General features: G+C 37.9%; 1 protein-coding gene across 22 annotated transcripts in view; it reads left to right on the top strand.

Annotated features, from left to right (window-relative positions):
* Positions 1 to 2,436: 2,436 nt before the first annotated feature.
* VPS34 (vacuolar protein sorting 34) overlaps positions 2,437 to 23,151 on the top strand; it is a 66,917-nt gene continuing 46,202 nt past the window's right edge. For 6 of the 22 annotated variants that reach the window (XR_016042687.1, XR_016042688.1, XR_016042686.1 and 3 more), the window contains exons 1-6: positions 2,513 to 2,768; positions 3,447 to 3,606; positions 15,947 to 16,043; positions 16,244 to 16,340; positions 18,165 to 18,314; positions 18,645 to 18,740. Coding sequence is in view for 14 of the 22 variants with exons in the window: in XM_088849651.1 (XP_088705777.1) it covers positions 3,513 to 3,606; positions 15,947 to 16,043; positions 16,244 to 16,340; positions 18,165 to 18,314; positions 18,645 to 18,740 (534 nt within the window). In the remaining 8 variants the exon portion in view is untranslated. Of the gene's footprint in view, positions 2,769 to 3,446; positions 3,607 to 15,946; positions 16,044 to 16,243; positions 18,088 to 18,164; positions 18,315 to 18,644; positions 18,741 to 23,151 lie in introns of all 22 variants that reach the window. The other 16 variants (XR_002281735.2, XM_020670146.2, XM_020670147.2 and 13 more) reach the window with 8 other exon arrangements.

Consider the following 23,151-nt stretch of genomic DNA (forward strand, 5'->3'; position numbering starts at 1 on the left):
GAAAACAAAAGAGTAGGTTTAATTGAGGAAACCTGGCCTCGTTAACACATAGGTGTTGTTAGTTTAAAAAGTGCCCCTCCCACCTGGATTACCATTCATTAAATAGAATAACCCACTTACAATATATGAGCCAAAAAATCAACTCCCACTAATAACTAACAACCACTAAAATAAACTAACAACCCACTAAATCAGTTCAAACTAACAACTCACAAAAGACTCCTAACATGACTCCATACTTATCCATGCGAACCTTATTCATAACAAACAGATAACAATAAAAAGACACGTAACACATTTTCTCTCTCATCTTCATCAATTTTGGCCTTATTAAATTTAAGGTCTTCCAGAACCTTAAAATTAGTGTCAACTATCTCATTCACCATATCCTCACTTCCAGCCATTAAATTTGATGCATTCCCTACTTTTGTGCTTAAAATCATAGGAGTGCTTAAAACCATAGAGGGACTATTCTTTTCTCTCTCTAGTAGCACAAACCCATTTGGGGTTTGCTCTTTTCTCTTGGTTTTCTTAGTAAATTGAGATACATTTGCTTCCCCTTCAGCTATCTCCATCCACTGCAAATCACTTAGAGAATCGACGTAAACAACCTCTTTATGTTTTCTCTTTCCAGTAACATGGTTATTGTCAGCTTTGGCTTCGGTTTTCTCTATTTTGGAGATTGAGAAGGCCCATTCAGGCACTTCATGATCTTCCATTAACCTTGACTAGTAATTCTCTCTCAGTCGTCTCTCTTCATCCATCTTTTCAAAGTGTTAAAACTCCTCATTCGTTCGAGTAGCTAGGTGGTTGATCTCTCTACTAAAAAAAAAAAAGGCAATGGATGGAAGGGAACAAAGGAAAAAGGGGTTTTAGTTATCGAGGGACGATATATAATTTCGAATTTTCAGAAACTGAATTAAGTGAATTTTTTGTTTTGAAAAACTGAAAGATTTTGGTTTTTGAAAAACCAAAAATTGGTAGTTTCGTCATTCTAAAGAAAAATTGGTAAGAAGTTGTAATATTAATATATATAACATATATATATGTAATTTTCCCAAGAAAAAATTAAAGAAAATGAAATCTATCATCCTTTCAACACCATGCAATATATAAAACGCAAGTACCTAGGACTTCCTCAATTTTCCAGTAGGTAATCAAACACATGTACCTAAAACTTCCTTAATATTCTAGTAGGTCATCAAACACATGTACCAAAAACTTCCATTCTATTCCAAAAAATTCCACTTTCCAACAAAGACAAACTTCTAGTTTTTAGGGAATATTTATCTTCCAGCAATCAAACACATGCCCATGGCCGAACATTTGGAAGGTTGAAGCTCAACATAAAAAAGGGAAAAAAAGAATGAAAGCTCGTTCTCTCGCAATCATTTAGGACTTGTTTGCTTCCCATGAAAACTTATAATATGAAACAATTTTGATATGTAACATGTAGTGGCGCACATTTACAGTTCACGTGTAAAGCTCATTATATATTTCTCTTTTTTTTTTTCTTTTTCCTATTCTTCTATTTCTCTACTTAAAACTTTGTATGTTATTACAAATTTTTGGACATAGTTTCTATGCAGCCATCCAGTATACTGTAAAAATGTAGGCTTGGCAATAAATATATTGTTAAATATAATTTGATCGTAATTTTTAGAGAATATATAATCTTTAACATGGAGATCATGAATATGAATTTTTTTTTTGAAAACTTGAAATAATGGTTAAATTAGAAATACACTTGGACAGTTAGTTACAATTGTTTTTAGATGGAGCTTCTATTTGCATCCACATCTTTAAGATGGATGCTTTATATATCTGGCTGGCATATTGTAGAAAAGCGGTCCAACCCACATGAAACAAGTTTCCCAAATTTTTTATTTGCTAAATGTAGGTTTGCTGCCTTGGGTGAGTAGACTCAGACGCACCAGAGTTGGTCGAGCACGACAGAGTGCTAAGCTCGTAAGTCCGTCAACTCGGGGGATATAAAATTTATTCTTTGTTTATTTGATTTGATCTTCAATCTAATAATACCTACACCACCGACCCGTTGAGGGGCACATAGACATACACATAGACACAGGTATGAGAGAGATACAAATTTATCAAAATTGCCACAAAGGGGCAAATAATTTTATATTTTACTTATCCTTCTAATTGAATTTCAAAATACCCAAAAAAACAAGAAAAATTGTTTCGTGTGGGGTGGACTGCATGACTAGATATGGGTCCAAAAAATGTAAAGCATCCTTCTTAATGCAAGTAGGTGTTCCATCTAAAAACAATGGAAACTAGTGCTCCCAATATTTTTTAGTAGAATTATTATTTTTAGTTTTTAAAATTTATTATTTTTTCATATTCGTGATCGCCATATTAGAGATTACATGTCCCATTTTTTTTTAAAAATCGTTTACACTAATTGGACGATATAATGGGAATTTTTTCAAAAAAGGTAAACACACCATTCGGATTATAACGTCGGAATCGTACTAATCTGATCGGGCCGATCCGTTGTTTTGAAAACTGGGAACGACTTCACCCGTCTGCGGCATGAATCCCGCGAAAACAAGTCCCGGGCAGTCGGACCCGACATCGAAAGAAAAGGGGTTAGCGTGAAGTTTCTCAAAATAAAACAACAGTGCCTCTCTCTAACCCTCCCTACTCTCTCTCACCCCCTGTGTCCTCTCCCTCAACTCTGCTCGTCGCGCTCTCACAAAAGAGAAACACTTTTCAAGTCTCATCATCATCTTCAACAAGCTAAGGTTTTTATTTCTTTTACTTTTTGCTGGTTTTCTTTTTATGTATTTATTTGCTGGTTTTTCTTTTATTTATTTGTTGGAGATAAATCATCGTATATGAGGCTGTTGATGACTCCATGATATTGATGGTGTCCTCTATTTGCTCTGAATCTTATGGCAAAAACAAATTTCTCCTAACGATGTGCTCTATTTGTCAGCATCTAATGGCAAAAGCAAAATTTCTTCTAACTTTGATATTTGGGTTTGCTTACTTGGTTAAATAGAACAGGCATTATAACCATAGCATAAGGATTCTTCATGGTAAATGCACAACAAAATTCCAATCTCAGTAATTTTTTTTTTTTCAAAAAAGGTATAGGTTTGGTTTGTTGTATTTTTTCTGGTTTTTTAGTTTTTACTATTGTTTTAGGGGTTTTTTTTTGGGGGCGGGGTGGACAAAATTCGGGTTTTAGTTCTAAAAACATTTCAGCTTGTTTCAGTTGAAAAAAAATAGTGATTTTTCTCAGTGCCTTTGCTTGATCAGATTTTCTTAGTAGTTCTTGAAATATTTCTGGACTATGTGGGATTTCTTCAGAATTGTGATAGATATGGACAATAGTCGCACGATTTTCTATTTCCTTCTACTAATTATTTCTTTTAATATTTTTTTACTGAGGAGTTTTTGGTTGCTTACTATTGTAGTGTAGAAAAAGTTGGAATAGAGGGGGCTTTGATGGTGTTTCAGATCAAGAATTTAATTGTTATGTGATGAGTGGGGACGAGTTCAGGTTCTTTTTATCCTGTGATATTAACTTGCCAGTGGCCATTCGCATCGGGAAATTGGAAGGATGTCTGAAATCAGGTTAGCCTACAGTCTTCAAGCTTATTTTTACATGAATAGAATATATTTATACTAAGTTTGCTATGATGATTTTATACAATTTTTTTTTTATCGGGTTTAATTCAGGTTCACTTTTGTGTTTTGGTGACATTAATTATGAGGTTATTTTTGAATTTTCACAGTGAGACATTAGCTGCTGTGAAGCCATGTATTTTCAAAATTGTAGTATTCATGCCCTTACTTTGTTATTGATGAAGTCATAGCAGAGGTTTTGTAGCGATAAAATATATCTTTTTGGCTATTGATCTTTGGAAAAAGATCTCCTATATCCAACTTATTGCTAGTCCGTGAGATCCACTATTAGCTATTATACCAGAATAATAAATTTCCTCCACATTGTAACATGAAGTCCTTGTGTAAAAGATAATGTGACACCCTCGTCTTATACTTTCGAATTTGCATATCATCTTATTTTACGTCTAGTTTTCTTTTGCTCATAGCTGTTTTAATAAAGGTTATTTGGGGGTTGTTTTTCACTTTGGAACTTAGACATAAGATTGATTTTGGTTAGGTTGCCCCCATGATATCTGTGCAATGGGAGATTGCTCATTCAGAGAATCAAAGAAAAAAAACAAAAAATTGCTAACATAGATTCCTCTAGGTGCGTATAAGGAACTAAAGCCTTTGGATTCCTCTTAACATGCAGATTCTATTTCAGCAATCAGCTTTTTCTTGAACTCTTCTGAAGTAAATTTAAGTATTGCATGTTACTATAAAACTCTAAAAGTATTGCATGTTAACTGCTGTAATTTGGAAGCTTCAGTCCAAAGACTAGAAGCATCAGTCCAAAGTGCACTTTGAAGAGCCAAAATTTTTACAATAGTTGTATTTACCACTTCTATTGGAACTTTATAACCCGAATATCTTGTTCCTTCTCTGCTTTCATAGGTTTGGTTTTTGCTTCTGTCATCTTGGAATCTTTGTTTTGAACCCTAATCCATGATGGTGTCTAGCATGTCAAACAGAGCTCCAGTTTGATGTAGGTCCAATCTAAGGAAAAAATATAAAGTTGAACCCAAAAAAAGTGTCTTACTATTGGTGGGCTTGGCAGTAGAGGGAAGCAAGGTTTATGGTTGACTAAAGGATCCTAAATAACTTAGGTTTAATATTTAGGCTTGGGAAAACTGTAACTAAGACTGGAATAGGATTACTACGGCTATACCAGGGTTAAGGTTAGCCCAGGGTTTGGACTTGGATTAAAGGTATTCAGATAATCTAAGGCAGGGGGCTAATGGTTCAGGAGAGTGTCACGACTGTAGGAGGCTGTAACATGGATTATAAACTTGGTTAGAAAGTAAAGACTTAAAGAGGTTTGTGGGGCAGATTGGGTTCTATACTAGGAATTTGACTAAGGTCTGAACTATCTTGTAAATTTTGAACAATATCAAATTAGATGGTTTGGGTAGGAGTTGGATGGGTGGTTGAAGAGTTGATGAATAGATATGTTTAGGCTGTATACCAAAACTGTGTACTGAATATATATCTATATCTCTTTCTCTCTCTCTCTCTCTCTCTATATATATATATATATATATATATATTCACGATCCCATTTCAGAATTGCTATTCTGTGGTTCCCATGATGAAACACGATTCTGGAAGACAAAATCACGTTTCCAAGTTTCTTGAAACATGTTCCAGATTATTATTTGAATCTTGATTCCTTGAAGCTTGGAATAAATATTCCATAGTGTAGAATTTGCCATTCATAGTTGCACAACAATGCGATTCAATGTGTGCGACACATTGATTCCAATTTTTTGTGAATCGTGAATCCATGTTGTTTGGAAGCTACATCCATTTCGTCAAAAGGCGCAGTTCGTAGATGCACTTAACAATGTTTCGATCAACATCGAATCAAGTTCTAATAACAGGGAATCAAGAGTCGAATGCAAATGTTAAATAAAATATGCTTGCAAATTGTATGTTGCCGGAGGAGCTCCAGGAACCCATTTTATGTTATCGGAGAAGTTCTAGGAATCCTTTCATATCATATTACATTTTTGTACAAGGTTAAATACCGATGATTTAGGTTTCGGGACTGTGGTGTTGTGAGAGCCAAAAAGCTTTTATAGAATTTGAGATGAATCCATGTACAATAATCTTTGTCAAGTTTCCCAACAGATATATCAAGCTGTAAATCACATAGGGGGTGGCAGCCCCACCTCAAGGTAAGGCATTTAAGTGGCAGTGCCACCTCAAGCTAAGACTTTCATATAGAATGTTTGCAGTAACCAAATGCTTATTATTGATCCTTTACTCTACGAAGTAAAGGATATCTGGGGCATGTTTAGTGGATGATCAATAAAATGCTTATTAATGATCATCTATGGTACTAAAAATGAGAGCATGAGTGTGAAAAAGACAATTGGAAGTTGGAGCATAGGCATTGAAATTGTAGTTTCAAATTTGAGGAATATTTGAAATTTTAATTTCCTGTATTTCTAGTTTCTACTGTGTACTCAAATTCCCTAGCATCAAATCAATTTACCTAAAAAAATTTAATTAAAAAGAATTTGTTGCTTCAAATTTAATAGTGTTAGATAAATGATGGTATTAATGGGTGTTTTGGTTTAAATTCATCCTTAAATTGAAGAACTTTAATTAAAATCAAATAACTCACTTTTCGAAACTACATTTAATAAAGATTGAGAATTTCTAGTTCATTTATTGGTTTTATGAACTCCAAGAAAGGAGATAAAGGGAGCTCGACCTTGTTTTCATTAGCTGTGTGGAGTGCTGCGTCAAAGGGCTCTTGGTAGACCGAGTCGACAAAGATATCAATCCGCATAACATGGTTGCCCTTGGTAATTGGACTAAAAATATGGATTCTAGATTTTAAGCTTGTGAAAATTGTAAAAATTGAAATCTTTTCTCGCAGAATAGTTCTCTCATGTACGGGAGGGGATTGGTAAGCTGTTCATGCATTGCGGAATTTTGAATCCAAATCGATGTGAACAACGGTTCTAGTAATGTAGGAATCACGATTCCTATTTCGTCGAATTGTGATTTCGGTGCCATTGAACGGTGTGGGGTCATGTGCGATTCTTGAAACGTAGGAAACTCGATTCCAACATGATGCGATACCGATTCCTACAACTAGGAATCACTATTCCTATTTTATTGGATCGTGATTCTCATTATTGGGAATCTGATGCAGATCAAAATCTGGTGGTTACCAATTTTAATTTTAATTTTGTTAATTTTATTTTTAGAGTTTGGGTAGAATTTTTATCTTTATTTATTAAGATTAACTATTAAAAATTAGATTTTTGGAGTTAGTTTTGATAAGTCTTATTTTTATGAGTCTGTTTTTATTTTGCAAGAGTTGGTCATCATTTTTAATTATGAGTGATAGAGTCCATTGAATAGATTAAGTTTTGTTTTTAATATGCAAAGGTTTATCTTATGCAATTAGGTTTTGTGTTGGAGTTATGTGGGTGCAAAAAAATGGGAGCTTGGTTTTGGATTTACGTGGATACAAGTTTATCCTTTAGGAAGTCATCTCTTCGTGGAGGAGAAAATATAGTTAAGGAAGTTTATCTTTTAATGAAGGACATGGAATGGGTAATAAGAAATAGAAATAGTAGTAGTTATCTTTAGTTTTTAGAAAGCATATTTTGTTTCCTATTTTGAAGGGAGTGTTATCTTTTTGTGTTGGGTTGGACCCGGAAAATAGGTCACGTAGATGGAAAGAATATAGGACTTTTTTATGGTTTTCTTAGAGAAGAAAGTTTGTTTCTTTACCTTGATCTTTTAGGAAAGTTATCTTTTGGGTCGTGAATGTAAACTCGTATAAACGGAGCACGTGAATTGTAATTGAGGAGATTGAATTTTGATTAATAAAGAAAGTGTTTTCTTGGAGAGAGAGAGAGAGGCCCGGTGTTATTGGAGCCTAGATTATACTGCGTCAGGTGGTATTGGAGCCTAGATTATTGTGCGATCGTGTGCTCTTGACAAGGCATCATGGTTCGTGGATGTCCTCGACAACAAGGTGCTGAGAATGAGCTGATCTAGTGAGAGCGGGACCTCCGTGAGATAGAGTTCGAAAATTTGATAAGGCAAGTAGAAGAACTGACCTAGCGCTTAGCGTTAAATCCAGCCCTGACACACCATGATGATGGTAGTGAGTCAAAAGCTGCTTTCGAGATCCTGTGCCATGCACACGCTCCGCGTCGGGAGCCCCATGTTCCGGATAACAGATCTTGGGATCTAGGTATTAAAGTTGATCTACCAGAGTTTACAGGAGGAATGCAAGTGGAAGAATTTCTTGATTGGATTGATTCTATCACGCGTATCTTCGAATACAAAGAGGTGCCCGATGATAGGAAGGTTAAGCTTGTGGCTATTAAGTATAAGGGCCTTGCATCAGCATGGTGGGAGCAATTGAAAAAGACTCGGGAGAGACAGGGAAAATTGAAAATCTCTGATTGGAAAAAGATGAAGAAAAAGCTTGCCCTTTAACTATACCCAGACGATGTTTCAACGACTTCATACCCTTCGTCAAGGGGGGCGGTCCGTTAATGATTATACTGAGTAGTTCTATCAGCTAGTTGTACGGAACAACTTGTCTGAGATTGAAGAGCAACAGGTTGCCCGATATATTGTCAGATTGCGCCAATCAAATTCAGGATGTCCTAAGTTTATACTCTCTTTGGACTGTATTGGACGCCTATCAACGAGCTTTAACTGTAGAGAAGCAACAGTCCAAGAGCGGGGCTAGTACTGCCATGAGAGGAGATTCGGGTCTCCGAACAGGCCAGTTTCAAGATTGTGGTGCTAGGCTTGAAGATGCACCATATGGGGCCGTAGAGATGTTGCTGCAACACTTATTAATAACCCAAATATTGCTGGTCCAGGTGCTAGAGTTCTGGGCAGCAGCTCAACTCTTCATTGTTTCAAGTGCGGGGAGGCGGGTCACAAGGCTGGAGACTGTAGGAAGTCGAATAGCCGTCTTGATAAAAGCAAGCAACTCATGATGGTGTATGAGAACCTAGATGATGCTGATGGGTATGATGATGATCCAATTTATGATGAGGAGCCAGATGAGGATGATCTTGTCTATGGAGATGTTGGAGAGTCTTTAGTTATTCGAAAGAGCCTACTAAAGCCTAAGCAAGAAACCCAGGAGGATTGGTTGAGGACCAATATTTTCCACACCACCTGTACCATTGGAGGCAAGGTGTGCGAGCTTATTATTGATAGTGGGATTTGAGAGAATGTAATCTCACAAGATGCTGTTACAAAGCTTAAGCTTGGCACTGATAAACATCCCCAACCATGCAAACTCACTTGGTTCAAGAAGGGCAATGAGGTACGAGTAGAAAGTTGATGTCATGTTTCTTTCTCTATTGGAAAGAAATATTTTGATGATGTATGGCGTGAAGTGGTTGCCATGGATGCTTGTCATCTTTTATTGGGTAGACCATGGCAATATGACTGTAGAGCTATACATGATGGGAGGAGGAACACATATACTATTTGGAAAGATGGTAATAAAATTGCGTTAGCTCTTATGAAAAAGGAAATTATGCCTAAGTCTAAACAAGGGGAGAGTGCAAATTTACTAGCAATAGCTAACTTTATGGAGGAGGTTCAGGAGATTAGGTTAATGTTTGCTTCAGTGGCTTATGATGAGGGTTTAGATTCTATTATTCTAGAGGAGATCGAAGACTAAGAAAAAAATGCATTTGTGGTATGCCCTCAGGTTCAGTTTGATCAATTTCAGCAAGTTGATGTGGCTAAAAAATCAAGATACGACGACCCTTTCCTCGAGGGTTTTTCAATTTCAATGCACAATGATTGTATTTTAATCAGCGCAATAACCCACAGGTCACAGGATTGTGTTTATAATCTTCGAGTTGAAGATCGAGTTGAAGAAGGATGCAAGGAAAATTTGATATTATCGCATTTTAAAACTCGAGGGCGAGTTTTCTCCAACCAGGGGAGAATGATGCAGGTCAAAATCTGGTGGCGATATTTTTAATTTTATTTTTGCTAATTTTATTTTTGTTAATTTTATTTTTAGAGTTTGGGTAGAATTATTATTTTTATTTATTAAGATTAATTAGTAAAAATAGGATTTTTGGGTTTAGTTTTGATAAGTCTAATTTTTAAGAGTCCGTTTTTATTTTGCAAGAGTTGGTCATTGTTCTTCGTGGAGGAGAAGATATAGTTAAGGAAAGTTTATCTATTAATTAAGGATATGGAATGGGTAATGGGAAGAAATAGTAGTAGTTATCTTTAGTTTTTAGAAAGTATATTTTGTTTCCTATTTTGAGGGTAGTGTTATCTTTTTGTGTTGGGTTGGAACTAGAAAATAGGCAACGTAGATGGAAATAATATATGACTTTTTTTATGGTTCTCTCTTAAAGAAGAAAGTTCGTTTCTTTGTTTGATTTTTTAGGAAAGTTATCTTTAGGAGCACGTGAATTGTAATTGAGGAGATTGAATTTTGACTAATAAAGAAAGTGGTTTCTTGGAGAGAGAGAGGCCCCTTTGTGGGTGTGTTTTCTTCTCTTGTGCTCAGTGTTTCAAAAAGCGCTAGGCGGGTCCTAGGCAGCTTGGGGGGTCTAGGCCTCCCAGTGCTTACGCGGGTGGCCAGAACCTGGGCGGCCCAGTTGAATCCAAAATGGATTCTGCAGTTTTGTGAGTATGAGTTATATATATTGCAGTAGATAATTCAAATTATACTACATATTAGCATTTAGCACACACTCCATAAGCATAACCATAATCCATAAGTCGGTTCATATTTCATATCCAATTAAAATTTAAAACTTAAAATTTTCCAACGAACCAAATTATCAAACAAAGTTACTAAATAGTATCAAACCAGTACTGCAGTACACCACCATGAGGAAGTAAACAAAATTGAATTATAAAACTATGAAAGTAATACTTGAAGACTCAAAGGAATCTTCAATAGTTCAATACCTTAATCAAAGTTCAAACTTCAAAGTTTAATAATTATTCAACATTCATCATTCATTCATCATCATAAAATCTTTGGTCAGTTGCATTGGCGTCATATTCATTGGAGTCAACGGAGTCGTCACCCTCCTCGACATATTGGTCGTCCTCGTCCTCCTGCTTCTCTTCAGAATCAGCCTCTTCTTCCTCCTCTTCCTCTACCCTTGTTCTCTGTGCAGAAGATCTAGGGGCCCTAAGAGGGTCAATTGATGTCCCTGAAGCATCCATGGCCATGTCTCATGTCAATCCTTCATGTCCCTTGACCTCATCATCATCAACTAACCACTCCATAGCATGGTCCATATTTTTTGATCTGATGGGGTCTCTGTTGGCAAACCTGTCCTTCAAGAATCGATTGTACGTGACATAGACTAGGTCATTGAGCCTCTTTGATTCAAGCCTATTCCTTTTCTTTGTATGAATCTTATAAAATCAAATAAAACTAATTAAAATTTAATATCTATGGTTCATGTATTATTTATAAAATTATACAAATTACGCTTAGTTACGGCCTTACCCCTTCAAAAGTACTCTAATTGCACTCACAATCGGATGAAGAAGTGGTTAGGTTTAAGATCCGAATGGACAACTTTTGTAAATTTGGAGAACAATACCCATGTTGGCACCACTAATGGGCTGCAAAGATATAGAAAAAAATCATAAATAAATAATAGAATTATTTGATTACTTGAACTTGAGGAACTTAATAATATTATAATACCTGAATTAATTTTGGTCCTTTGCCTCATCGCCATTGGACTCCCAAAAGACTTTAATGAGCACTTGTCCTTAATAATCTCCCAAACAGGCTTGTAGTGGGTTTCGCCATCATTTAAAATTTGGGCTATCTCTCTTTTGCATTTCTCCATAGCATCATATATGTAGCCCATCGAAGGCTTGTCACTATCAATCATGCGAAGGACTTTGACAAGAGGAGAAAATACCTTAAGAGCGCCCTTCACCCCTCGCCAAAAAGCCTTAAAAATGATAATATCTCTCACCTTCTTCCTAATCTGATCTTTAGACCACTTGCATGCTCTTCAGTCATCTGAGGTAAATATTGTCTCAATTGCACTCTCCTCGAATGTATGCTATCTAGGCATAAGTACCAGGTTGCAATCTTGTGACCCCAAGCCTCACAATCTCTTTCTTCTTTGTAAAGGTACGCATCATGCTGAGGATGAGATGGTGGCTATACATGAAATTTGTAACTAACTTGGCCTTCTTCAGTGCACCTGATATCTCGGTTAAATTGGCAAGAGCCTCAAGCATGAGGTCTATACAATGTGCTGAGTCCAAAAGATTCTAGGATAAGCTATGCGCAACAAATTAGATGCAGTAAGATTAGGAGCAGCATTGTCTGTGACAACCAGTACAACAAGATGCTCTCCAACCTCCGTGATTCCCTTCTCTATCACTTGAAATATATAATAGACATCATGGTTATGATCAGAGGCATCAATAGACCTAAAAAAAAGTCCCTACAGGCAGTGTATCAAAAAGCACTAAGCGGGTCCTAGGCGGCTTGGAGGGTCCAGGCTGCCCAGCGCTTAGGCGGCAGCCTAGGCGGGCGCCCAAAACTTGGGCGGCTGCCCAGTTGAAAAAAAGTAAAAAACATACCAAATTACCAATATACCATATTCCAAGTTGAAAAAAAAAGAGATTGACATTGAGAAGAGAATTTTGATAATCCATATTGTTAAAACAGTAAATTGTAAGACCATACAAGTGTAGGATATGTAAGTCAACATTGAACACAACATAAATATACAGAAATTTGAAAAATATACAGTCTAACAAAAGTCAACATTTATGACTCAACACAACAGTCAACAGACTCAACACTCAACACTTAGCACCAAGAGGCAAGAGTTTTCAGTCATCGTCATCATCATCATCATAAGAGGGAATATCGATAAGGCAAACCTCACTATACATCAGAGGCGAGACCATCATTATCAGAGTCATCTCCCTCTTCAATAGAATGTTTGTCCTCCTCTATTTCTTCTGAATCTGCCTCTTCTTCCTCCTCCTCTTCTGCCTTCCTCTTACTAGTATGTGCAGTCTGTGCAGATGAGGTCTTAGGAGTCTTGGCCGCTTTACCCTTTTCTTTGTGTTTTTCTGAACTCAAATATTGTATAATTTCCTCCTTGGTAGCCTCAGGAACATTTTTACAATGGGCAACATCCCCTTTAATATCGGCAAGGTGTTTTTTAAATCGGTAAATGCCCCCATTAGTATCCTTTCCACAATAATTACATTTAATACGATTTTTATCAATTGGATTCGGGTTATAACCTTACTTTCAACTCGGATCACCACTCCGACTAGAACTTGGAGAAGATACTTCCATAGAACAAGGCTAACAAAGCTTATTTTCATCCGTTTCTGGTTCTTCAAAATTCAGAAAATGTTTAATCTCATCCTGAACTGCTTCAGGAACCTTTGTACAAGAAACAACATTACCTCTAGCACCAGCAAGGTATTTTTTGAATTGGCTAATACCCCCATTGGTATCTTTTTCACAAAAATTACACCATATACAATTTTTATCATTTGGTTTTGGGTTGTACCCATACTTCCAACCTAGATCACTTCTTCTAAAGGTAGCAGAAATAGAAATAGATCTATGACAAGGATTTTTTTCTTTTTTTTGTTTTACATAACTTATACATTGCTTAATCTCCTCTCTGATAGCTTCAGGAATATTTTTACAAGGGGCAAAAGCCCCTTTAATACCGACAAGATGTTTCTTAAACCTGTTTATGCCTCCTTTTGTATCTTTTTCACACAAATTGCATCTAACACAATTTTTGTCGTTTGGATTCCGGTTGTATCCATATTTCGAACCCGGATCTCCACGTTGACTAACTCCTGAAGAAAACATTTCAAAATAAAACATGCAATTTAAAAAATGCACTAAGTTTGGTTGCTCGAGCTCCAAACTTTGAGAAATACTTCGATGATTCAATCCAATGAAATGTAGTTTTTTAGAGGTTTCTTTCTCTCTAAAAGGAGTTCTTGTGGGTTTAGGTTTCAAATAATCTAAAACCCATCATTCTAAACTTTTATATCTTGAAAAAAACGAAAAAATACTTTTCCGCCTCTTGGGGGGGCGCAGGCCCTGGGCGGCTGCTTAGGGACCACCGCCAAGTTTGGCTGCCTAGGCCTAGGTGACGTGCCCAGGCCTTTTGAACTGCCTAGGCGGCTGCCTAGGCACTGGGCGGTCCGTTTTTTTGAACAATGCCTACAAGACAATTCACAAGCAAATTCATCTGACTTCTTCTCTTCCTATCACTCCAAACATCAGTCATAATAGAAACCCCATACTGAGCCCATGCATTCCTCTTAAGTTCTACAACTTCCTTCGTGGCACTCACTACCTTTTTAAAAAAGGCTTTGAAAGGTCATATGGGGTTGGGGGTTTCATCCTAAGGCCAAATTGGCCAATTGCCTCTATCGCAGCATAGAAGCTGCTTAAGTGAGCGGTATTGATAGGAATGCCCGCCTCATAAAACCATGTAGCAAGATAATATGCAGCTCTATCTCTCTCTTCCATCTTGATTCTATTTTCAATGGCAGTTTGCTTTTTTGTTTTCTCTCCTGCAACCTGAGGGTCAGGCCGAGGTAAGAAACTATCTATAGGGCCTCTAACCTGAGGCTTCTTAGTCCCAGAACCAGAAGCAATTACAACTCCTTTTCCCTTTCCCTTAATAATGGATTGTTCAGCTTCTTGACATCCCTCCCAAATCCTTTCCTCATCACTATCATCTTCATCATAATTGGCCCGAACCCCAGACCTAATCTCTGCTATAGAGGCAAATCTCTGATCTTTTTTCATTTTACCATGTTAAAAAAATTGTTTATTTCCTCTTTAACAACATAAGAGTCTTTTTACATGGGGCAACATTCCCCCTGATACCGGCAAGATGTTTCTTGAACCGGTTTATGCCCCATCTTGTATCCTTATCACAAATCTTGCATCTTATGCAATTTTTATCATTAGGATCTGGGTTATAGCCATATTTCCAATCGAGATCACCTCTTCTATTAGATCCCGAAGAAAACATCTAAAAAATAATGCAATTTACTAAAGCAATAAAAAAAAATCACTTACTTTGAGTTTAATTGCTCAATCTTCAAACTTCCACCTCAAATATGCTTCTAAATGCTCAAAATCTCTTAAAAAACCCCCTAATAACTTTACAAAACATCAAAAGTAAATCTAAGATCAATGAGTGATGTTTTGATCAATTTTTGTTAACTTTGAGGAACCCTTCGATCCCAAAAAATTCACCAAAAACTAGTTTTTGGGGGGCTTTCTCTCTCTAAAATTGGCTCCAATAAGTTTTAGGTTTCAAATGAACCTAAAACCCTAATTGTTGGCTCTTTAATACAAAACAAAATGACTAAAATTGCCCCCACCAAAACTTATTTCCGCCCCTGGGCGCTCGCCTAGGCGAGGCGCTTGCCCAAGGTCCACCGCCCAGATTGGCCGCGTAGGCCTTGGCGATGCGCCCAGGCCTTTCGGACCGCCTAGGCGCTGTGCGGTCATTATGCTTATGGGCCTGTGCCGGAATACTCGTATTCATGCGTTTTGTTCTTTCTTCTTGTGATTTCCTTCACGATTTTTTATTCTCTCTCTAAACGCGGTTATTTTTGCTGGTAAATTTTATACTGCGTCAGAATCATACCTCCGATGATTTTTATTATATAGATGGTCAGAGATTAGAAATCATCTAGCACATGCGATTCTGTAATTCCTATTCCTATACCAAATCGGAATCACAGGCATTTCTAACAACTATAGTCCTTACACCCACATGAAAGTCCTTATTTTCTTCATAACACAATCAATTGCTTTGGGGGATGCAAGGGTTCATTGCATGATGTAGTCATCTCCATTACTTTGCATTTGCCCATAAATATAATCAATGGATATTAAAAATGCATGTGATAATTCTACATGAATGGTTTCTACAAAAACTTTTCATTCTTTATATTCTGCGAAAATAGATGTCCCACATTTTACGTTCATGGATCAAAATAGTTTTTGTCTATTTGTTATTTAATGTGTTTCAATTTTCGGGTCATGATACATTGTATTTATTTTCATGGATAAAATACTTCTTTGTTTATTTTTGTATCTTTTTTATGATGGTTTAGGATATCTGACATTTTAGTATGTTTATTTTCTTCAAGTTTGATAAGTTTCTTGTACATTGTCAGTTCTCGACATTTTGCTAGGGAAACTTCTTTTCCCATCTGTCCCTTTCTTCTCTCTGTTTTCCTATTTGACTCTGACTTATACACTAATTCTATTTTGTAGATGGTGATTCTTCAAGTGAGAAGAGAAGTGCTGAGCTGTATGTTGAGTGCATTTTGTACATTGATGGTGCTCCATTTGGGCTTCCTATGCAAACAAGGTTGAGTTTTAGCAGTTGCCAAAGACTGCAGAGGCTATTTTTGTTTAGTTGATTTCATGTTGTTTGTTTACCAATAAAATGGATATCAGTCTCTCTCTCTCTCTCTCTCTCTCTCTCTCTCTCTCTCTCTTTCTCTTGTTTGTACTTGTACTTACTTTGGTCGGGCTCTATGCTGATTGCTTGAAACTTTCATGTATTAGGTTGGAATCTGGGGCCCAACCATACTACTGGAATGAACATATTACCCTAAGTGCCAAATATCGAGATTTGACTGTACATGCTCAACTGGGATTAACTGTAAGTGCTGGATTGATTGGATTCAGAATGATAGTAATCTGTATTTTGACAGGAATGTGCTTTTTGTATATTATCTCGTATGCTCTGTCCTTGATAATTGTATCTTGCTTGGATTTGGGCTCTATGCTGCTGGAATAATACTTTGTCAGTTGATTCATACCCTTTATCCATTTGTGATAAACAGGTTTCAGATGTGATATGCTCGTGAATAGGGACAATACAGTGACTTGAAAATAAATAGTACATAGATAGCGTTTTCTGACAATCACAGAAACATACAGAAGGTCACAACAGTTATCCATTGAACACCATAAAGTTCATTTCGAAATCAAATGAAACATAAACCATCCTTGATATTTGAGTATGACATGAATTTTGTTTAAGCTTTATATATTGCATATTCGCAGAAGCATCAGTCATTTGAAATATGAAAAAGACATCTCATATCAATATTTCTTTGAGTCTCTCATAAAGATCTTGTTTATCGCATGTAGATACCTTTAACCAACCCGTCTCCCCTGGTACTTTTCCATTCTTTTATTTATTTGTACTTTTATGCTTTTTTAAGTTTCTATTGGTTATACTTCACGGAGAGTTTAAATAGTAACTACATAAATAGCTAACTCAAGGAAAATAGGGTCCTTTCTCAAATTAAGGCACGATGCCATGTTCCCGAAGTGTTCATAGCTTTCCCTGGGCGTTTCTAGCTCTAGCACATCTTAAATCATACGCACACTATGAGTTACTGAATAATGTATGTGATAAATTTTTTCTTTTATGATAAGTAAGCTTATTGAAAAAGTTTCAAATGTGCAAAATGAGGTGATCTTCATGACGATGCCAAGGTGGCTTCTTTGAGATAGGTTGGGTCCCCTGTACAAATCTGGCCCTATGTGGATCCAAAATCTCTTGACAGATCATAGCTGAACACCAATCGGGAGGGCCATTACCTTCTCTCGATCTGATGATAATGGGGAAGTCTCCAACAACAATAAATGTTCTCCGATTGCAAACTTATAGACTTGAATCATCTAGAGGTTGGTTTTCTTGGTCTAATAGCCAGGGAGAACCTCGGTCATATGTGAACGTCTGGATTGGGTAGTCGCTATTTTAGAATGGATTTTTATGTTCCCTGAATCTAAGATGGAACTGTTACTCAAAGGATCATTAGACCATTGTCCTGCCATGGTTAGCCCTTCTTCTATTCATCTTGTGGAATCTAGGCCCTTTAAATATTTTATATTTTGGCAAAGTTACCCAAATTTTGTCGATTTGATCACGGACTTATGGCAAGGAAAAGTCAGCAGTACATCCATGATCAAATTTGTAACTAAACTGAAGAGAGTAGGGGCTGATTTGTCTAATGGGAACAAAATGTGTTTTGGGCATATAAATGAAAACATCAGGAAGACGAGAGTTTGGCTTTCGGAATTGCATAACCATATTGTGCATGATCCATATAAGAAGTCATGTTCAGGAAGAAAAAGAGTGCACTCTCAATTGCAGCTATTTCTTAGTCAGGAGGAGAGTATGTGGAGACAAAACTCCAGAGCGCTTTGGCTAAAGGAGAGTGACTCAAGTACCAAAGTTTTCCATTTATCCATTGTGGTGAAGTGAAGAAATGATAGAATATTGTATCTCAAGGACCTTGTTGGTCATCTTAATAACTGTTGATGCAGAAATTGAGCACCATGTGGTTCCCATTTCAAAGATATGTTGGCCCTTGATTCTGACTTGGAATCCAAAAGTGAGGCTTCCTCAGCTTATGACTTCTTACTTGGACCAAAGATCTCTGAAATGCAACATAATGATTTAATGAAACAGGTTTCGTTCAAGGAAATCAAAGAGTGTATCTGGGGTATGACAAGTGAAAGTGCCCCTGGGCTAGCTGGTTTCGATGTTGAATTTTACAAGTTCAGCTGGGAAGTTATTAAGGAAGACCTCCTTTGGCTCTTTCTGACTTCTTCAAATGAGGTAAGTTTGTAAAAGAGATTAACTCCACTTTCATATGCATCATCCCTCATCCCTAAAGTTAATTCACCCGCCATATGGAAGAATTTAGTGCTATCTAGCTGTGTAATGTGTTTTAGCAAAGTCATTGCTAATAGATTGTGCATGGTCTTAAATGATCTAATCTGTCCCTAACAAATGGTGTTCTTGAAGGGTTGTATTATCACTGATAATATCCTTAGCCCAAACGAATTAACATCTCTGTATCATAAGTCTTCACAGAGTGAAAATGTGTTTACAGCTTGATCTTCGTACTGCTTATGACCGTGTCTCTTGGTGTTTTATTCCTGATAGGCTGGAGGCCCTGGGTTTCACTTAACTTTTGGTCTCTTGAGTTCGGCATTGTGTTTCCACTCCCCGCTTCTCAGTCTTATGAAATGTTCTTTAAAGGTAAGCGGGGTCTACGTCAAGGTGACCCACAATCCCCTTATCTCTTTCTCTTGGTTATGGACTACTTGAGCAGAATATTGGATGCAAAATTATCTAACGATCCTCTCGTTAAGGCTTTTCCCTCTATATGCGATTTTAAGGTTAATCACTTACTTTATGTCGATGATGCTTTAATTTTTTGTGAGGCCTCTACCTACCCTGCTACCACTGTTAAAAATGTTATGGATGTATTTTGCAATGCCACGGGCCAACAACTAAATGGGACCAAAAGCAAGGTGTTATTCGTTGGGGTAAATATTGGACTCAATGCTTACATTTTGGAAATCCTTTGGCTTGGGGAGGGGCCTTGCCTCTGAAATATCTAGGTCTCCAACTGTTTTAAGGCTCCCTTTCACATTGTCATAATCTCACTATCTCTAATTGGCAAAATTATTTGGAAAGTGTGCTTGCAGGCATTGTCTCTTTCTTTTGCAGGTTCGTCTGTAGCTGCTTAAATTTGTTCTGGTTGCGTTCTCCATTTACTATACTTCATCCTTCCTGCTCCCAATGAGAACTTGTCACATGATAGGTATGATATAACATAATTATCTTTGGGTAGGTGTAATAGAGCAGAAAGGTCTCCACCTCTTCATTTGGAAAACTATACATCTTCCCTTTAATGAAGGGGGGCTGGGTATTCGTAGCATTGCAGACTTTAATCAGGCTGGCATGATGAAGCTCGCCTAAAGGATAATAGTGAATCCCTCATCTTTGGTGGCCAGATTTTTCAAGCATTGGTACTTTTGCAGCTCATTGATCTGGGCCGCCAACAATAAAATTTGCTCATACTCTTGGAAAGGCATTAAGAAAGGTATTAACTTCAGGTAATGTCGGAAGGGTCATTGGAGATGGCACTCTACTATACTTCTGGGTTGATCCATGGCTTTCAGAGCTCTCAACTCAGGACTCTTTAGGTGCTCATAATGATAGCGTTTCACGGATGCTCGCCAAAACCAAAGTGGTTGATTATTTGCATGGTCTCTTTCAAACCTGGAAATCCCCTATAACCACATTTGGTCCTCTTACCTATGCATTTGATCTTCTCACCATGTTTGGGAGGAGATAAAAGCATATACATTGCCTATGCAATGGCAGAGGATTTTTTGGTGCATCCATGTTTCCATGGCTGTTTCTCACTTAATTTGGGAATTTATTAGAAGTTCCCTATCTTTAAGTCCTTATGGGCTTTGCGTTCTCATCCTAGATTTGGTTCTTCTAGTTGGCTCTTCATCAATGCCTTCCCACTATGATTGTGCTCCAAACTAAAGGAATTACCATGGCTTCTAGATACCCACTCTGCCTTGGGGCAGGACAAGACACTACCCATTTATTATTCTGATGAGTTTTTTTCGTAGGCATTATGGATATCTATTGCTTGGTGGTGTGGAAAACTGATGGCCCCTGAACATTCCTCCCTGGTGATTATCTCTTGGTGGATTAAATTTCGCTTCAGGTCTACAGGCTTAAAAAATGTGTGGATCGCCTTCTTCACATCTACCATCTGGTTCCTCTAGGCTGAATGCAACCAGCGATTTTGAAGGCAAATCCTCCAGACGTGAGATGCAGCTCACTCAGATAACCCTCCATGTCAAAGAACTAGCTACAAAATGTTGGTCCTTCCATCCATTGGAAAAAACCATCCTATAGAACCTTAAAATCCCATGGAACCCACAGTTGACTTGCTCTCCTGTGCAACTCTCATGGTGATGGGGTGCCTTTTCAAAACCCCGGAGCTTTTGCTATACCACTTGGAACTGCTCCTAATAATTTTGCTGAATTCAATGCCTTAGAAGCAAGGGTCCAATTGGCCATTCCAATTCAGTGCTTCCCATTACTTATTGAAAGCGATCGCTAAGTCTTGGTGGAGTTTATTCGGGGCCATTTCCATCCCCCATGGAGCCCACACGCTCTCACTTTCAACTGCTGTCACATGCTATCCTTAACAAGTAAAAAAATGGGAGATGTCACAACCTCATCAAGAATCGTTCATGGTTACGGATTGTTTGGCTGAGAGGGCAGCGACACTCTCAGAAGCCACCATTTGGAGGGCTTGCCCCCGGATTTCCTATCCTTATCTCTTCTAAATGATGCTGCAAGTACTTCTTACGAGAGAGCTGTAGCAACTTCTATATTGTAATCTTTCGCTTCTTATCAATGAAAACGAGTAGGGGGCAAACGAGTATAAACTTTAATATTCATGACACTCCCCCTCAAGCTAGTGCATGGATATCAATCATGTCCAACTGGCTCAAGATCACTTGTACTCTATGTTTCCCAATGGCCTTAGGAAGAATGTCTGCTAACTGGTTGTCTGTTTTCAAATATGGAAGGAAAATTTCTCTTGTAGAAACTCTTTCTCGAATGACATTCGGTCTACCTCTCTTTGCTTAATTTGACTAAGCTGGACGGGATTGTGAACTGTACTATTTGCAACCCTGTTATCTCGATACAAGGACAGGGGCCACATCACAAGAAAACCAAACACTCGTAATGGAAATTTCAGCCAGAGTAATTTGCGTGCACCATGGGCTTTGGATCGATACTTTGCTTCTACTTGACAGGCTATAACTAATTGTTTTTTGGAGAAAAGATGTATACCCACCCAATTAAAAGTATAGAGCCATATAGACCCTCGGGTCCACGGGAAGTCTGTGGACTGCCCCAAAGTTTAGAATAAGGGTCAAAGAACCTGCTCAGCCCCTTTTTGACATTTTCATACCCAAATCTGCCCTTAATTTCTCACTTCTTCCCCTCTTTCTCTTCCTCTCTCCCCCCCCCCACCCCCCTCCCCCTTCTCTCTTTTCTCCCCAAAGAATGCATCCAATCTTTGCCCAAGCTGTCATCTTTCTCGGCCAAAGATGCAGCAGGTCAGCCATCTCTCTATCCACCTAGGTGTAGCTACTGCTTCTTTCTCTCTCTTTCTCTCTCTCTCTCTCTCTCTCTCTCTCTTCCTTCCCAAATTTCAAGTATGTGCTGTTAAAGAGAGAGAGAGTACACAACTGATGTGGCCTTTTTCCAGGTATGCTTCTCTTCTCTTTTTTGTTCAAAAATTAGGGTGTTGGGTCTAGGTTTCCTTTTCTTAATACCATTTTTTCTGTTGCACCTTGGGATGAGAGAGATGGCAGCCTGGGCGAAGATTGGGTGCACTATTTAGAGGGGGAGAGATGGAGAAAGGAGGGAGAGAGAGAGGAGTGGTTCATGGAGGGGGGAGAGAGAGGAGGGAAGGTTTACAAGAGAGAGAGAGGAAGGGGAAGTCTCACCGGGGTTAGAGAGAGAAAGGAAGGTCCATTGGAGAGGGAGAAAATGATGGGATTCAAAAGGAAAGTGATTTGGATGGGGTAGGGTAAGTGAAAATTTAAGGGCTGTTTTGGGTAAGAAAATGTCAAAAAGGAGCTCACAGGTTCTTTGACCCTTTTTTATTTTTTAATTTTTTCGGGGTGTAGGGGTAGGGGCCAACAGGCTTCTTGTGGACCTGAGGGTGTAGATGGTGCTGTAATTTTAATTTTTGGATTTGTTTTTTGGGTGGGGTTCTTAATGTCTTTTTCCCTTGTTTTTTACTTCTCCAAATCAAAAGGTACCCCCAGCAAATGTACAATAGATCCATAATACAACTAGCCCAATCTGTGTATGTATAAGCGTCAACTCGCAAGTGCCCACGATTAGCACACAATAGTCCTCTACCTGGTGATGATTTTAGGTCAGGGTGAGTAGTTTGTGCTGTATGCATGAATGGACTAATCTCACTCACAACATATCCAATGTCTGGACATATATCAATCTACTTTCTACCCACTAACCTTTGAACCATTCTCACATCTTTGAGAACTTCACCCCTATGGTTATCAAGTTTGTGGTTTAGTTTGGACCAAGCTTTCTGTATTCTTGACGAGCTCCAACATATACTTAGAAGATAAAGACTACTCTTTCAGACCCAGCCACCTCTGTCCCAAGAAAATACTTATGGGCCTAGATCTTTAATTTCCTTGCCAAAAAGCCCTTGAGTTCTTTAGGACAATAACCTGTTACAACAATATCACCCAGAGCAGTAGTAATCATCTTAGTATGTTTCACAAATAAGGTATGCCAGGATGACTTCGAGTACACTCAATTCTTTGGACCACCCCTCTAAACCTCTCAAACGAGCTTGGGGTGACTGCTTTAGTCCACAAATGGCCTTTCTCAATCTACAAGCTTTTCTGTCATGTCCAAGAGCCCAAAATCCAGGTGGAGGTACCATGCACACTTCTTCTGGTAGTTCCCCGCAAAGGAACGTGTTTTTGACATAGAGTTGGGGCAATGGCCACTCTAAGTTACCTGCCAAAGACAAAAGGACCCGAATGGAGGTCATTTGAGCTATAGGAGCAAGTGTTTT

This window comes from Amborella trichopoda, chromosome 10 (genome assembly GCF_054954075.1).
Source record: "Amborella trichopoda isolate Santa Cruz 75 chromosome 10, AtrichopodaSantaCruz75HAP2 v2.0, whole genome shotgun sequence".
NCBI classification, from domain to species: domain Eukaryota; kingdom Viridiplantae; phylum Streptophyta; class Magnoliopsida; order Amborellales; family Amborellaceae; genus Amborella; species Amborella trichopoda.